The sequence below is a fragment of the Harmonia axyridis genome, chromosome 2 (assembly GCF_914767665.1).
Source record: "Harmonia axyridis chromosome 2, icHarAxyr1.1, whole genome shotgun sequence".
Taxonomy (NCBI): domain Eukaryota; kingdom Metazoa; phylum Arthropoda; class Insecta; order Coleoptera; family Coccinellidae; genus Harmonia; species Harmonia axyridis.
In genome coordinates, this window is record NC_059502.1 from 21,461,688 (window position 1) to 21,479,541 (window position 17,854).

The following is a 17,854-nucleotide window of genomic DNA, read 5'->3' on the forward strand; positions in this document are numbered from 1 at the left end:
CATCAAAGATTGCTTTTCCATCTTTCAAAATATTTTCATCAAAGATTGCTTTTCCATCTCAAATATTGCAGAAAATATAGGGGGATAAGATTTTTGTCTATAATTAATCTTCCAGGTTTCTTCAAGTTTGTAGCAGCTCCCCTTTTCACCGAATGGCATCGTTTCTTGAGAAGCAAGCTGTCGACCAGAATGATCAATTTGTTGGAGTCCAACCGTAAACGGTGGGAAAATCAAGAAAAAGTCGAACAGGCAGAAGAGACCCAGACTGAACTGTCCGACGCTGAAGCGGAGATCAGTGAAGATGAAGAGGCTACGAAGCATTCGTCCGAAATCACAAGCATCATGGATTTCATTCCTCCTCCTAACAGGTGAATAGAAAGATATCTTAAGGGGGAACATCACCATGTGATTGCTCAGTTCAAAACAATAGCGATATTTCTTCTTGCAAATCACCGATTTTTAGGAGGTTTTCACATAATTTCCCTCAATAATAATCTATATCGAAGAAAGTAAATAGTTTTTATTTGCGAATGAAAGAAAAGCATATCAGTGCTTTTCTTTCATTTTTAAAATATTCGTGAAAAAAACCTACCAAAAATCATTACAAAAGTGGTTAAATTATAATTCCGTTAAAGTCGTCGTAAAGTGATGCCTTCTTCATATTTGCTTCGAAAAAAGAAATGAGATTTAGTGAATGTACAACTTCGTACACCGTACAAAGTTTGGTCATCGCGGGAGCGCCAGAGGTGAAATGAAAATTTACATTTTCATAAACTACCAAAGTTTGACTGATACGCGAAAAAACCACGTGGTGGTAATCCCTCTTTAGACCTAAGACTTCGATCAGCCAATCAACTCGTTGATTTGAGTGTGTATTTGAACTCGTTAGTTACTATTATTAGTCATAATAATGAATTGTGCACTCAAAGGAAGGCGACCGAAGATTTTTTTTATAAAACGGGGAATCCTCATGGACGAACTACCTTCTTGAGGTTCTGGGTATCTATTTGCCTATTTTCTGCCCAAAACACATTCCCAGAATTCGTCGTCGTGTCTTAAACTATTGAAGATTGATCTTCTCAACTCGAAAATCCGATCCATTAATTATGCAGGTTGAAAATCAATGAGGCAACTAGTAAAAATATTAATAACTGTAAAAATATCTACTATAAACTTAAATCATAACATATTAAGATTAATCTTCATTTTCAAAAACTATTTTAAAAATACGAGGCAATAAATCGAGTATTTAAAAAATGAGATCGTTTCTTGAAAACCATAAGTCATGCAATCACATTATGAGAAACTAAATATACAGGGTGTTCCTAAATTGGAGGTACAGAGAAGAATGAGAGATTCCTTGGATAATTTAAAAAAAAGTCCCATGAACACGGGCCCGAAAACCTTTTTTATCAAGATTTCTTGAAGTCCTACTTTTTTTTATTATTATACCAGTTTATCGATTTTTTATTAATCTACGCTGCAGATTGGGTAAATAAGTGCCAAAACTTATTCATCACCGCCTTCTAACTGGATCATTATAATAATTAGGATTTTCCTGAGGATTAATAGAAAATAGTTTGATTTTTTTCTCTAAATCGGTAGCAAATACGACAAAACTACAAGGAACCAAAAAGTGGAGTACTGGACCAATATTCATTTTTACATTTTCATAAACTACCAATGGTCCACCAAAAAAAAAAGGTCTGGAGCAAAGCGGGCTCCAGAAAAAAATACCACCCTGTAGATTTGCATTCTAAATTTGCATGTCGCATGATGGAATATTTAAATTGGAATATCTATGACAAATTCAAGTTCAATATCTTGTGAAGGAAAGGTGCTAAAAAACAATAGACAATCAAGGTGTTACCCTGTATATTGAAAATAAAACGTTTGCGAGCCTTTGTTTATAGGACTTTTTTCTCGGAAAGATTCGAGGAAACTGCCATTTTCGTTTATACATCCAATTAAGGAACACCTGTATAATCTAAAATCACTAAGTGATCTCTTAGTTTTGCATGTCGTGTCCAAAAATGAATAAAATGCCTTTGAAACCCTCACAACTTTCAAATAACGCTTCTCAAAGAAGTCTATTTAAAAACCTATCACAACTCATATTCCAAATTTTCAGTGAATAACATGCAACAGCAGGTCATCAACTATGACCAAACTATATGCTATATACAGCTTGACAGATTAATTAAAACAGGGTTCATGAAGGAACAGGAGTAGTAGGCAATATTAATGAAGTAATTGTTCCTTGAATGTCCATCAGTAACAGTGCAAGCGAAATGATTCAAATTTATGTTACAACTTGATACAAATACTGCCAATTCAACATCATGATTTTTTAGTTTCTCTGTCTTATTTAAACCCATATTGCAAAAATTCGATACCTGCGTTAGATTTTCCTAATTCCCAGTTTTTTTTAAATTCCTATTTTTCAATAATATTTCATTAAACTCATATATTTTCTCTATTTCATGATTATGATCTGTGTCTATTTTTTCAAACCAATTCCTTCTTCAAAAATTCCAAAGTCATTGCCTGAATTCGAAATCTGGGTGGTCATTCCTTATAATAATAATAATAACGTCTTCATTGCACTAGATATAATTTGAGAAACCTTTCACATGGGTAAGCCGGTCCTGGATACCAGAGAGGTAACGGCCAAGGCCCCTAAGGAAGTTGTCAGTTTTATTAACATCGTTGACGACCTCCCTGGGTTTCTATGAATGAGTAGAGTAGTGAACAAAAGATCTGCATGGTCGCAGTTCCCGGAAAGCTACCGAACCAAAACGACCCCAGTTCAAATAATAATAATAATAATACCTTCAGATGAAAAATCTGAATAGAAAACAGCAGAATTGTCATTTGATTCTTTTAATTCTTTTTTCAAGAACAATTCCATTAATAAAATGGTGAAGGTGCATGTTAAAAGATTGGCCATCCGCCTTGTAGATCTTCCATCCGGAAATAAAAGAGCTGTTTGAAATTCAATACAAGATTCAGTTGCTATACCATATTAATATTCCTAACTCGGAAACCCTATTTTTGAATTTCTCGTGAAACTTACGACAATTATGACATTGAAAGAATGTTTTACTTCGGTAATCCTACTGAATTCTTTATTTTTTGTTCAAACTTTTATCTCTTATAGTTTCGATATTATAAATCTTTAAAAATTTCAATGGGATTTTAAAACGAATGCCTCAAGTTGAAACCTTGCAGCTTGTTATTTCTTAATAGTTTGGACCCGCGTTAAAGAATAATGACTTTTTAACTTTTTCCTTTCATTCGATTTCATTGGAATACAGGCTCCAGAAACAGCTCACTTTATATGTGGAGAATGTAGCAAAATATGTTCAGAATTTTCGGAGATCATCGTATACATATTATTTCGCAGAGATTCAACGATGTATGATCATGAAATTGAAAATGTATGTATATGATGACTAACAGGACCTATAATAGCTTAGCCGGTAGATATTCAAGTGCCAAAAGGTACAAATATTTTCGGCAACGGTAGTCATACTTTCAACATCTTTGTTTCAGAAATTGAGTCAAATTAAAATTTTGCTGATCCTGTAATTATTTTAGTCTTAGTATATCGAATTCTAGGGGGGACGAACAAAATTTAAGAGCGGAGGGCTGGACCATTTGAAGGGACTGTTCCTCCCTGGATCCGCGCTTGGGAAGAATTGTGATCACTTTTAGGATGAAAAAAATTGTTGCTCCCACCAGGGTGTTAAATAGGATAATAAGTGTTTTGAAAATGTTTGCTGTGCGAAGTATGAAGCACGCATCAAATCTTTTATGTAAGGAACAAATGACCATTGAACAGAACTCCCAATGCCCTAATAACGTTCAATCTTAACAGCTTGACATTTCTGAAAGAATAATCAAACATATTTTCTTCACAGGGATAACCGAAGACAATCATTAGCTGTACCCTCATTCGAAAGTAGCCTTGGCGTTAGGAGGCACTCTGTGCCAGTAAACTTGGATCCAGCACTGCCTCACACTATATACCGCAGAGAGAGCCTACCAGTGGCCCGCAACAACTCTTCCTCTTCTGGTGCTCGCAACGTTGTCAGTCCAATACGCAGCGATTCCAGAGCATCTAAATCTTCTAGTGGGCTTAAAGAAGAAGACGAATTCTTCAAATATGGTTCACAGTCTTCCTTCTCTAGTCCTAGGCTCTCTTCTGGTAAGCCAATAGTCACTACCGTCCAATATCACCGAAAATAACTATATTTTCACGTTTTCAAAACTCGTGTAACATACTTAAAAACACCTTCAGATATATACATATACAGGGTGTTCTGATTTATTTCCGACAAACTGAAACGGGTGATAGATCACATCATTTTAAGCAAAAAAGTTCCTATGAACATGGGTCCGGAAACGAAGCATTTCCGGACCCATGTTCATAGGAACTTTTTTGCTTAAAATGATGTGATCATTTCGGAAATGCTTCGTTTCCGAGATACAGGGTGCTGTATCTCGGAAACGAAGCATTTCCGGACCCATGTTCATAGGAACTAGAACATAGAAAACGCGAATTATTTTTTCAACTTTAACACCTTAAAGTTGAAAAAATAATTCGCGTTTTCTTAAATATCTTTCGACTGATTCCAAATAATTGCATGAAAGTTGGTACATAGGGTTTTTTGAGGTGACAAATTCAAATTTGTGGTCGATTTGGTTGTATTCTCTAGAGGGCGCCACTGGCAATCATTTCGTCCCCTTTAAACCGTAGCAACTTTTCTGTGCTACCCTGTACGTCATTCTGAACTAAAAAAATCGATTTCCTTGACTTTTCTAGTTAAAAAATCTCATTTAAGTTGCTAGGGGCAACCGTTTCAGAGAAAAACGCATTTAAAGCCAAATCCATATTTTTGTAATCTCTAAAACATGTAGAAACAAATTTGTAATAATTTTAAATTAAATATTTTTTAGAAGTAACAATTTAGAACAAATCAAAATAACATAATAATTTTTAAAGAAGGTGTTCGAAATGTCCACCGTTCTGTTGAATGCACAAATGACATCTTCGAATGATTGATTGTTTTACATTCAACAATTGTTGCGGCAATAGATTTAAAATGGCTATACACAATGACAGATTTAAAGTGTGTTAGGTTCAGATGTCATTAATTATAATTATAGTTAACTAAGTTAATAGCTTATCAACAAATACAGGAAAATGTTATTGGTTACCAAAGGCCCGAACGAAGCATACAAAGAAGAAATCATCTACAGAGAAATAGGATTTTACAGACCTTCGAAGAAAATAAAAACTCAGTATTCGTAAAGCATCCCAACAACGCAATATTTCAGGAAACAGAATATTCAGAACACTTAAAAACAACAATTACATAGCATACCACTTCTACTTATTGAATTTAAATTCATTATTTGAATAGGAATAATTACATGAAAGGATTTCGAAGCAGTCAAAACATATTAAAGAAAATGCGAATTATTTTTTCAACTTTAACACCCTGTATCTCAGAAACGAAGCATTTCCGGACCCATGTTCATAGGAACTTTTTTGCTTAAAATGATGTGATCTATCACCCATTTCAGTTTGTCGGAAACAAATCAGAACACCCTGTATATACATATATACTCTGGACCTTTGGGGAAAACGGATTTTATTGAAAATTTTGGTTTCTTGTGTAGGAACCACTACTCTATCGATCAAAAATATTTCCAGCGCTGCGGGTGTTCAATAGAACACCCTGTATATTATTACTTTTCTCGGTTTATTCATGTCTTACGTTTCCATAGAAACTACTTCAAAAGCCCAATTTGATTGGTCTACCAAGCGAGGTGTGGGCAAAGTGCCATATGGAATAATAATATTTCTCACAGTATGAGCAATACATTGTTTAGAAATTGAGTAAGCTATGAAGAATACGCTACTTTCCATAGCAGTTGCAGGAGAAAGACTTTTCAAAAGCCCAAATCCAAATGGTCTATAAAGCGTGGTGTGGGCAAAGTGTCGTGAGGAATAATGTTTCTCACAGTATAAGCAATACATAGTTTTGTATTTGTAATTGTAATAGTTCAGTAAGCTATGAGGTATAGGCTACTTTTCATAGCACTAGAAAAAATAATTTCTGTAATTCTGTGGTTATTCCGTTCATTCTTCCACATCTTGTAGAACAAAATCATGCGAGAATATATCAGAAACGCACAGTTTTCATGGTTATATTTGATTATTATATGTTGGTACTCCGAACTTTCCGCTACGGTTTTATCTGTCAACTCGCTCTGCTCGCCGAATCCGCTACGGTTTTATCTGTCAATTCATCAATTTGCCTTAAAGAAATCAGTTCTGCCAATCAACATTTTTCAATGCCAAAATCACTAAATGATATTCATGGAAATATTTCATTAATTTCATTAAAAATGCAATGAATTAGAGAAAATAATGTATAATACTCGTACAGAAGGCTCATTCTACCACTCGTTCATTCAAAAACTCGCCACTTCGTGGCTCGTTTTTGAATTTTGAACTCGTGGAAGAATATCAATGTCTACTCATTCCAGTAGACGTTCAAACTCTGTGTGATTATAGAAAACAAATATTCGAATTAGCGAGAAAATTAATCCAGAGGCGAAAAGTTTGTAGCCTGGGCATAGCGAAGGCTTCCATTCGCTGAGGGATTAAAAAATAATTATTACTGGTAATTTTTTTCATTATTGAATTTCATTATCATTTCGTTTCATTTCTCATCTTCTCGTTTTCCTTCTAGGAGGAGATGATGATCCAGAGAGACCTCTTAGCGCAGAAAATCTGTTGCCGGAACCAAGTATTGCATCAATGTCTAGCAGTTCAGCCTTAGTTAAACTTTCGTCGGTATTGCAGGGTAATGTGGTTGCACCGGTGTCGAAGTGCCTAACAAGGCAGCAAACCTTCCCACCGCCTCAACCTTACAGCAGAATGCGTTATATGTCGGCTACTGTTGAGATGACAACCTATCCTGAAACGGTGCTCGAAGGTGAGTTCAAAAATAAAAAAACCTTGCCGCAACATCGAACAGTTGGAGTATTTATTCATACATACTATGTTATGTTGTTACTCGTATGTCGATACTAATCAGTTACTAAGAAGTATCGACATGTGCGCAAATGTAATAATATTTGGTGTAGGTATATGCTGGTTAGACATACAGGTATAGTGAATTGCATTCGTAAAGGATATCCAACGTTATTCCAGAGAATGCTCGTGTCCAGTGGAACAGTGCAACAATCAAAACATCTGCGTGATACGACATCGAATAAACGAGAGTTCTCTTTCAATGGCGTAGTAGGGATGGTCACATTGTGGCTTGATAGTTGATGTCAATGATGATGATAATTTTAACCAAGCTACAGGGCCATCAAACCTATTATATATTTTTTTCTTATTCTACCTTAATGGAACTTCTTGCAAATGTCTTCGTTCCATTCTTGATACAAGACTATTCCTCCATATTACCAAAAAATCAAATATTTTCCGTCTGAGTATAATAATTTTTAATATCAGTGTCACTGCTTATATTTTAGTGGACAGTGACATAAGCCCAACAAGCAGCTCGTACATAAATACAGTATATACCTACATGTTCGAAGCTCTAATTATTAACATTCTAGAAATCATCTAAAGAAAATATAACGGATGAAATCAAACCGGAAATTAGATGCTCAAACATATTTTCCTTAGAATGAGTTTCTGTGGCTGAAGCGAGTAGCGTTCTCGCTTCAGTCGTACTCTTTAAACTTTCTATGAAGTAGACTCCTTCCTTAAGATACACAAAATAAAACTTTAAATTGCAAACGTTGGGATATTCTGAGATGGCAGGTGAATTCCTAAGTTAATTTCAGGAGTTGGAAGTAGTAGATGTTTCATTTTCCGCAATATGAAAAGAAATTCGACGTCGGTAAAAGCCGAGGATGCTTTTTGATTGACATACAACTATTTTCCTTCTGTGTGTACACAGGACATTTCATCATAAACTGGACAAACACATGTAGTCGTATAGATGTGATCGGGTGAATCGTTTTTTATTTATAACATATACCCTACATCCCACTAAGCAATTTCGGGTTTTGGCACCTATTTTCATGTCTATTTCTCTCATATATCTGCCACGATCATAGTATGCTTTTTTGGAGCTTGTTTCAGGACTAATTAGAGAGCTGCAAACCTTTAAGTTTTTTTTGGTGGTTATTTTTATGTTGTGTTCATAAATATGTATTTGAGACATCAATTTCACATTTTCTCTATTAATACAATTGCACAATAATAATTTTGAAATGTTTCAAAAGATGATTCAAAAATGTCTCCGAAATGAAACAATATAATGTTTGAAAGTCATTTTGAAACATTTCAAATGTTCAAAAGTAATTTTTAAATGTTTCCGAAAATATGATTCAGATGTTTCAAATGTTACTGAACATTTCTGAAATGTAACAATACAAAGTTATTTTGAAATATTTCATCAAAACTTAAGTTTACTGGGAAAATCTTATTTTTTTTTCATGTATTTGATTTTTGATTTTTTTTTACGGAAATCCTTGGAAGTACATTCAAATAATAAACATTATGATTATGATTTTATAATGAAATCTAACTTGGCAACCGAGAATGTAAATGGCGAACTTTGGAGTTTTTCTTTTTGAATTTTTTTCCAGAATTCTACAATACTAAAAATATTCTCAGATGTGATTTCAAAATTTTGCAAAGAAAACTAGTAAAATATTTAATCTCGCATTTATATCTCGCTTATACTTCGAAAACGGGGTATATCATAAGGCATTATTGTTCTCCTGATGCCATCTACATGGCTATTATATATTTCTAGTTCATAGTGAAAACCCCGGAATTTGAAATATGATTTATTAATCACATTATTTTTATTTCCACCGACTAAAACGTTTGGGAAAATACTATGAAACTTAATAGTAAACACAGAATGCATACAAATAAAAAATATATAAACTACATAAATACACAATTTGAATATATACAATTCTATGATCTTTTTTTTTTGTGATGAAAGCTTCCATAGTATGATCTTTGTGTTTTTAATTTTCAAGGGGACAGCAACTCGCATTCATCTCAAGGCTCACACGAAAACATATCATCAGGACTTCCGCCACAGTATCCGATACCATCGATAGCTGTGCTGAGTCCAAACAACAGCAGACCCCCGGATCTGCTTCTACCTGAGCAACAGCAGCAACAGAAAGCACAAACGTCTATGCCAAAATCAATACTCGTGAGTAGAGAGACTGAATCCATTGACAAGGAGAAGGCTTGTAAGGCCTTGAAGCTGTTCGAAGCCGGACAAAGATACGAGAAGGAAAATGTAGACCCTAGAAAGCCACCAACGGGGGTAAGTTGAAGAAAGATCTCATGAAATACAATACAATAATCAGTTTCTAAACCGCATTTTTTTTTAACTATGAACTATGAAATCATCATTCAATCATTGATCCTGTTAGTATTTTGTCTGGATCAATTAATTAAGACACCTCTAGGTTTTATATAAGGTGTGTGAATAAGTCTTTCCCGTTTTTTTTCAAATTTTGAGCCTTTATTGTGAAAAAATGGTTACAAATGAATTATTGAAAGTATTGGCCATCGCTAGCTACAACTTTTCCCCATCTTTCTGGCAACATACGAATCCCGTTGCGAAAACATTCGACCGGTTTGGCCTCTATCCAGTCATCCACCCATTTTTTGGCTTCCTCGTAGGAATGGAAGTGCTGGTCAGCCAGGCCATGCGTCATCGATCTGAAGAGATGGTAATCAGACGGAGCAATGTCTGGACTATACGGCGGGTGGGGTAGGACTTCCCATTTGAGCGTTTCTAAGTATGTTTTCACCGGCTGTGCAACATGTGGGCGAGCATTGTCATGTTGCAAAATAACTTTGTCGTGCCTGTCGGAGTATTGTGGCCGTTTTTCTCGCAGTGCGCGGCTCAAACGCATCAATTGTCGTCGATAGACCTCGCCTGTGATCCTTTCATTCGGTTTCAGAAGCTCATAGTAAACCACACCTAGCTGGTCCCACCATATACAGAGCATGAGCTTGGCGCCATGAATATTTGGCTTGGCCGTCGATGATGATGCATGGCCGGGTAGTCCCCATGATTTTCTTAGCTTCGGATTATCGTAACGGATCCACTTTTCATCGCCAGTCACGATACGATGCAGAAAACCCTTTCTTTTATGTCGCTGAAGCAGCTGTTCGCAAGTGAAAAAACGCCGTTCGACGTCTCTCAGCTTCAGTTCGTACGGCACCCAATTTCCTTGCTTTTGGATCATTCCCATGGCTTTCAAACGCTTGGAAATGGTTGTTCGGTCAACTCCCAATGCTTCAGCAAGTTCTTCTTGCGTTTGACACGAATCTTCATCAAGCAAAGTCGCCAATTCTTGATCTTCAAAGATTTGCGGCCGCCCGGAACGCTCCTTGTCTTCCACGTCGAAATCGCCACTTTTGAAGCGTCGAAACCATCCGCGAACACTTGAATCATCGACACAACCTTCTCCATAAGCTTCCTAAAGCAACCGATGCGCCTCGGCAGCAGATTTCTTCAAATTGAACCAATAAAGTGAAACTTCCCGCAAATGACGTCGACTCGGCACAAATTTCGACATTTTCACGATTTCAAAAATTTATGATGCGAAAAAATTTCAACTAATGTGTTAGTGTGGAATTGTTGACAGATGAATAAGCTTTGATTATGACATGTAACCATTAAATACTCGCACAGTATTGGTGGCGCCATCTCTTACAAAAAACGGGAAAGACTTATTCACACACCTGATATTTATTCATTATAACAATAATAATTTCCCAATTAACTTGATAATTCACAATGGCGTTATATATCGACTCATATTGTTTTTTATTGTTACTGTTTTTAAAACTTCACTCTTCACTGTAGCGCTTACGTTTAAGAATCCACGCTGCGAACGTGCGATGTTGTCAATGTTAATCTTTGGTAGCTAAAACTTTTCTAACAGATCCACTTATCTGACGAACGCGAGTCGTGAATTTTGAATACTCAAAATCAAGAAATAAAATGTTCAAAAATTCATTTATCGAAAAGTGGACCACACAATCATGGCATTCGTTGCTCCGATGATAATAAATACAAATTTTTGTGTAACATTTTTCATATCTCATATTCAATTGTTATGTTCTACGCATTCAAAAACATCTCCGAAAGAATGTGTCTTTGAAACGTTGTTTGTAATGAAACTAGTTGTTCAAGAAAACGTTTTTCATTACAGATTATTATTATGATATTCGTATTTTTCCAGTTATCGAAAAGAAGAGGATCTGTTCCTGTTACGTTACCTTTAGGAAGAACAGACGATAATCAGTCTCCTGCAGGCAGGGGAACAGTTATTGTCGGTTCCCAGACTTTGAGAAGAGGTTCAGTACCTGTTGAAATTGCTCATTATTGTAAGTTCCAATAAGTCTGTAATATAATATTTATATAATTTTTCATTCACCTTTGACTTTTTCTACGACCTTGCTAGGATAGCCTTTCTTTCTTTCGATTCAGAACATGCAAAACACATCGTAATTTAGTATTGTTTAGCCATAAAGCTCCAACCCAATTAATTTATGAAAATACTGAATCAATTGGATTCAAGCCGAACTGACAATATTTAGTTTCAAAACTCCCTTTAGAACGATCATTTGTGATCGTTGAAGGGCTGTGGATCATCTAGACAATCAATACACATATGTATCCTCATTTAAACTCAACTTGAGACTATCCATTCATCTGATGTCTGAAACCCTAGCTGTTTTTATTCATTTTTTTAAAATACATTCGGAAAGATAGGATATTCAACGTTATTCTATACAGGGTGTTTCCTAAACATGCGGCAAAAATTCAGGGGGTTGTTCCTTGGACTATTTTAAGCATGTTTTGTTCTTGGATGATTTTTGAAAAACCTCTTTGTTTCGAAGATACAGGGCGAACAACATTTTTCATATTTTTAAAATTAATAAAAGTTTAAATAAAAATGCGTACCGCACTGTGTTTACTAAGTAGGTACAATTTATTTTTAAATTTGTTTAACAACATTCCAATTACTAAAAACGGCCAGTTTTTTGACTAAAAATTGATAAGTGCAGATGGTAAAGGAATACAGATTAAACACGGTTTTCATTTGAATTCGTTTTGTGATGTATTAGCAATTAACATTTTATCTTTGACTATTATGAATCGCTATACAAAAACCCCTCAGATTATTTCCTATGGGGCCATCTAAAATCATTAGTTTATACCACTCCAGTAGAAAATGTGGAAGACTTGCGAAGTCGGATCATTGCTGGGTGTAACTTAATAAGAAATGATCCTGGTGTTTTTGAAAGGGTTCGGCAGTCAATGAGGAGAAGATTGGATGCTTGTATGCTGGCTAGAGGTGGTCATTTTCAACAGTTTTTGTAGGTTGAGTTGAATTTTCATGTAATTTTTCATAATAAAATGTTATTATCTGAAATTTTGTTTCCCCTATATCTTCGAAACAAATAGGTTTTTCAAAAATCATCAAAGGACAAAATATTCTTAGAATAGTCCAAGGAACAACCCCCTGAATTTTTGCCGCATGTTTAGGAAACACCCTGTATAATACTCATAACAGTGCAACAATCAAAACATCTGTGTGATACGATAACGAATAAATGAGTTTTCTCTTTAAATGGCGAAGTAATCGCTTCCCAACCGTAGCATGGGTTTATAAGACCATATCGGTTGAAAATAAATACGACAATTTTATTCCACTGTATGCGAAGAATTTATTTCGACAATGATTGACACAAATAATTAAATAAATAATAATGAAAATGAGTACGAAAAAGATGAATATACTGGAGAGCAAAAACCAATTCTATCGGGATATCGACAAATTTAAATTAATAAATTTTCAAATAATCCATCCTTTTGAACCAAAAATCAGCTAAATCCAATATAAAAAGATCATAATCTCTGAGCAGATTTCAGCATTGTGCTATTTTAGAAAAAAAGTTGGATCACTTTGAACCTTAACTCGTTAATATTTGTGGCTCTATCAATTTCTTGCGCATAAACCAGATTTTTCAGGTATTCCCAAGAAATCCAATGATCTGGGGTGTCATTTTATCCAGGCATTTGTAGAAATGACAAGGTCCGAAAGTCATCATGATATATTGTATGACTACCCTTGCGTTGTGATTTATTAGACAGTCGTCCTGTTGTCATAACTCTCTACATGAATCATCAAAATTAATTAGCTGTCAAACTTTCGGAATAATTTTATTCTCTAAAAGCTGTAGATGTTTGACAGCGGTTAGGTCACCATGCATAAAAAACGGCCTTATGATGTAATTCCTGTAGTTCAAACATTAAATTTTTGAGGATACTGGGTACGAACATAAATTCTTAGATGCCAATAGATCAATATCTTACTACTGAGGGGTTACGTTTTGTTTTCAAATAAAACGATGACTCATCAGTGAATAAAATATATTGCTTAGAATTTATATTCTCTTTCTGCATCATCGTTTCACAGAATTCCATACGTTTTATTTTGTCCTCATGATTTTTTTTTCCATTTTACAACGTTCCTTTTCAAAATATTCCGGACAGTTCTATCGCTCATATCGACCTGTTCATCAATTTGTTTACAAGAACAATGTTTCGAAAGCTGCACACTCATCTACTTCTTTTTTCTGACGATTTTCATTAATGGTGGTTTACCTGTCAATTACTACATGTTCGTAAACACCCTCATTTCTCGAATTTTGTAATCATTTTAGAAATAGCGGAACTTGAAGGAATGCCTATCTTCAAAAATAACAATGAATTAATTTATTGTCTCTTCAATTGAATTCACGCCTCCTCGATTCCGAACGCTGTTTGGAGCTGTTTAAGCAGAATAAACACGATTTACTTGAAAACCTTGGTCAACTTGAACGAATTACGCTTCCAACTTCTTGACCACCCAGCTTATTTTCCAAATCTGTCTTCCAGTGATTACTGGCTTTTTGCAGAACAAAAAAATGCCCCAGGAAAAGATATCTGACCCTTAAATGCAGAAGTGATAGCCAAGGTTCAGGTATATTTCGAAAGCAAATACGAATCTTTCTACAGGAAAGGTATTGAAAGGTTGGAGTACATGCATCAGTCTTGAAGGTGTCCATGTCGAATTTTTAAGAGAAAATGGTTTTTACTTGTTAGGTTAGCAGGGCATATTGCAGAACTCGTTAATTTCTTTCAATCAGATCAGATATGCAATGAAGCGTCTTTTCAGATACTTTTGAAGATGAAAATATCGAGACTGTAGTGAACATAACCCCAGTTGAAACGACCCGCACGTTCTGGCAGTACCAGCGCCGGGGTTCGGCACCAATGGACCAACCCACCAAAGGTGCCGACCACAAGGTGGATATGACGCTCACAAGGCATACCAGCCTCAACGGCAAGGCGGGTAGGCGCAAAAGGCAGCTCTATAGGCGGAGTTCGGGCGGGCCCGAAACTGTCCTGCTGCCTGACCTTGGGCCAGAAACCTATTCTCGTCTTCTACTCCGTAAACCTGAAAATCCTGACGCGCTGCTGGCTCGGCGTAGGGGATCACTGCCAATTGAAGTCCTAACTGTTGGGCATTCTGGTATGTATTCAACTGATGAAGACTTAATATTAATAATATATATTCATGCTATTACATTTTACAATGTTTACATACATAAAATACAAAAGAAAAAAATATTTATATATTCATGAAATATCCTGAAAATCATTCAAATAATAATCATACAATGAAAAGTAACATTTACTCAGCAAATATTTTTTCAAACAAAGCTTGAACTGTTTATTAGGCATCGCCTTCACAGTGGGTGGCAGCTTAGGCCCATAGTAAGTTACACCGCACTTCATTTAATGATTCTATGTAAATCAGGATAAATAAGTAATTTTGTGCTGAAATTTTGCATGTTGGGGTTTGAGACAATGATCTTTCTCCCTAAAATATTTTCAGATCTCTACTACTTTCGGTTATGCCGGAAACATACAACTACTTCCTTATTTCAAATGAAGCATCCAGTATGATTACATAGCCTTTTTGATGACAATTTCAGCAATATGCCATACCTTGTGTAGAAACTCAACGGTTCATGAGTTAATGGCATTCTTATGAAAAAAATGGGGGCTACGGGGACTCACATTTTTTGAATATTTCTGTAGAAAAATATTTTTTCGAAAAAACCTTTATCCATTTCGATTCTGCAAATACGTAGTATTATAAAACTGTTTGCAGTTTGAATCGAAAATGTACAAGGCGTTTAGTTTATATAAGAAGATCATGAACTTGGACAACTCAAATTCATCAAAACCCAAGATTTTCCAATTAGAACCTATATTTTTAATTATTTCAGTCGATTCTACGTATAGTATATCCAAAGTCACTTGAACTATTCCATTAAAACGATTGGCCAGATGTTTCTTTGAAGTGGATACCGCGATCCGCTAAATACCGGGGTTTATTTGAAAGTATTGTTAGGCACTAATTTCACTGGCCCCAAAAGAATTTCTGATTACTTGGACAACCCTTGTACAATCGAAATATTCTGGCTTCCTCCAAGTGACTTTGGATATACTATACCAAAATAGGCCGAAGTTGTAGAGATCTGAAAATATTTTAGGGAGAAAGATCATTATCTCAAACCCCCAACATGCAAATTTTCAGCTCAAAATTGTGATTAGTTTTCCATGAACTCCTAATAGGCCATTGTGGTGAATCACCCTGTATAACATGGTATGTAAATTTCTTATCAAGCTATTAAAATCGTCAAAAGTTTCAGTTTCACACAGCAAATCAATCAAGTGCCTATCTATGATCGCTTTCGCCATATTTCAAAAAAACTTCATTCTTATCACTTCATTTGGTTTCGACTAGGGAAAGGACAAATCAAAACCAAATGATTTTGATGAAATCGATTCATCATAACTTTCATGTTACCTTTGTCACACCAATTTCCATTGAAATTCAAAATTCAAGACGCTTCCATTGTTTGATGTTCTCATGTATTGTAGAAATTGCAAAACACACTGGAGATTACAGAACACAATTATATACTTGTGAAAGATAATTCAGTCGCACTTTTGTAAGTTATTTCAGTAATTATATTCGTAATTTCTTTCATTTACAGTGTTTTGACGATTGCCTCTATGAGAAACAGAGCTTTGGACCCACCATCCAACAAGCAATAAGGACCAACACTGACTGACATCCATCTTCACTAGATAGCTCATTATTTATTATTATCATTAAGAATAAGCCAAATAATCATGAATGTTCTAGTTGTCACTGTAATTGTTGAAATTTGTGTTAAAAAATGAAACGGTATGCAATTTGGATAGTTCTTCGTAGATTAGATAGAATAAATCATAAGTATGTTTATTTTACTTATGATTGCCCCCCCATGTTTGACTCAATACTTTGTATTGTATGTACAACTTATGAAGGTATTAAAATAATTGTAATTTTTTAGTGTTGTTAAGGTTTTCGATAAGGTGCAATCTTCGATCAGGTTATTTGACATTTTTAATTTTCAACTGAAAACGACTGTGAGAACCCCATTGTAGTATTATAATATTCTACTAGATTATACACTCACTAATGAAAAAAAATTATGTAAACCGACTTTTGAATTACAAAAAATTGTCTATATCTCAATAGTTCTGTTGATAAATCTTCAAGTGTCAAAAATTTACTTCATTCCTTTGAATGTAAAGAATTTTGAACAACTGGTTCAAAATAAGAATTTTTGTGTTGGTCATTCTTTCAAAAAGGATTAAATGTTGCTTGGAATTAAAAAACAGTAAATATGAGTGAAAATCGTTCATTTCTGATGTAAAAAAATTTCGAATTTTACAAATGATTTATTATTTATTCGAGACTATTCCACATTATTCTTCCCTCTATCCTATTTATATTTCATAAATCATTCAAACTTAATTCCGCATCCAATAACTTTCAAAAATAGTTGTTCTTCAGAGTCACCTTCACCTGTATGAAGAACTATTTTTTATTATTAATATGTTTTAATTCAATGAAAATCAGGAAATATATATGAAATCGTTTTTCTTAGAACGATTCCAAGAGTTTATTTTTGGAAACAATAAAACAATATTACGGGACAAATACAACCCAGAGGTTTCTCAGTTATGAATAGAAATAGAGCAATGCGGTATTCACAACACCGTGCGTACGAAACCAAAGTTACAACAAATAAATTTGCTATAGCTGTTTCTACACTATAGAGTAATTTTCAAATTTTGCCATTTTCAGCAACCGGAGAGAGGTGTTGTGGTTTGGTTGTAGGTTCGGAGATTAAACTGAAGATTGAAGTAACACTCAAATACGTTTTCAGTCTCTTGGGGGAAGAATAAACTCTTTTCGGCGTGGCTGTCGAAATTGGTAACGTGCAAAATATTTGAATTGACATAGATATGTTAGGAAATAACTGCACATCATATTTAAAAAGTATATACTGCACTAAGTTTTAAATCAGGAGTTCTCGATAATTCCTTCTTCCACATCTTGAATTCACATTCAAGGGTTATTCCATTGGCTGTTTGTAAATCCATTTCATACACTTATGTTAATTTTTTTGAATCAGTCGAAGAGTATTACTCCAATCAATCAAACACGTGAATGATGATAACATAGGGTTATATCTGAGAAATATGTTACTCAATCGATAATTTTAAAGCTAGACATTTCTGTTACTTTGGAAATTTTTCTGTGTAGCATAATTGCATACTTTTTAGTTTTTATGACCAAACAAACCCAG

At 34.8% G+C, this 17,854-nt stretch overlaps 1 protein-coding gene across 7 annotated transcripts in view; it reads left to right on the top strand.

Moving 5' to 3' along the window:
* The window catches only part of LOC123673705, a 177,176-nt gene extending 160,628 nt beyond the window's left edge, over positions 1 to 16,548 (top strand). For all 7 annotated transcript variants that reach the window (XM_045608320.1, XM_045608321.1, XM_045608324.1 and 4 more), the window contains 7 exons: positions 116 to 368; positions 3,924 to 4,210; positions 6,768 to 7,013; positions 9,094 to 9,392; positions 11,329 to 11,473; positions 14,314 to 14,670; positions 16,208 to 16,548. In XM_045608320.1, coding sequence (XP_045464276.1) covers positions 116 to 368; positions 3,924 to 4,210; positions 6,768 to 7,013; positions 9,094 to 9,392; positions 11,329 to 11,473; positions 14,314 to 14,670; positions 16,208 to 16,215 — 1,595 coding nt within the window. In that variant the 3' untranslated portion in view covers positions 16,216 to 16,548. The remainder of the gene's footprint in view (positions 1 to 115; positions 369 to 3,923; positions 4,211 to 6,767; positions 7,014 to 9,093; positions 9,393 to 11,328; positions 11,474 to 14,313; positions 14,671 to 16,207) is intronic.
* Positions 16,549 to 17,854: the final 1,306 nt, after the last annotated feature.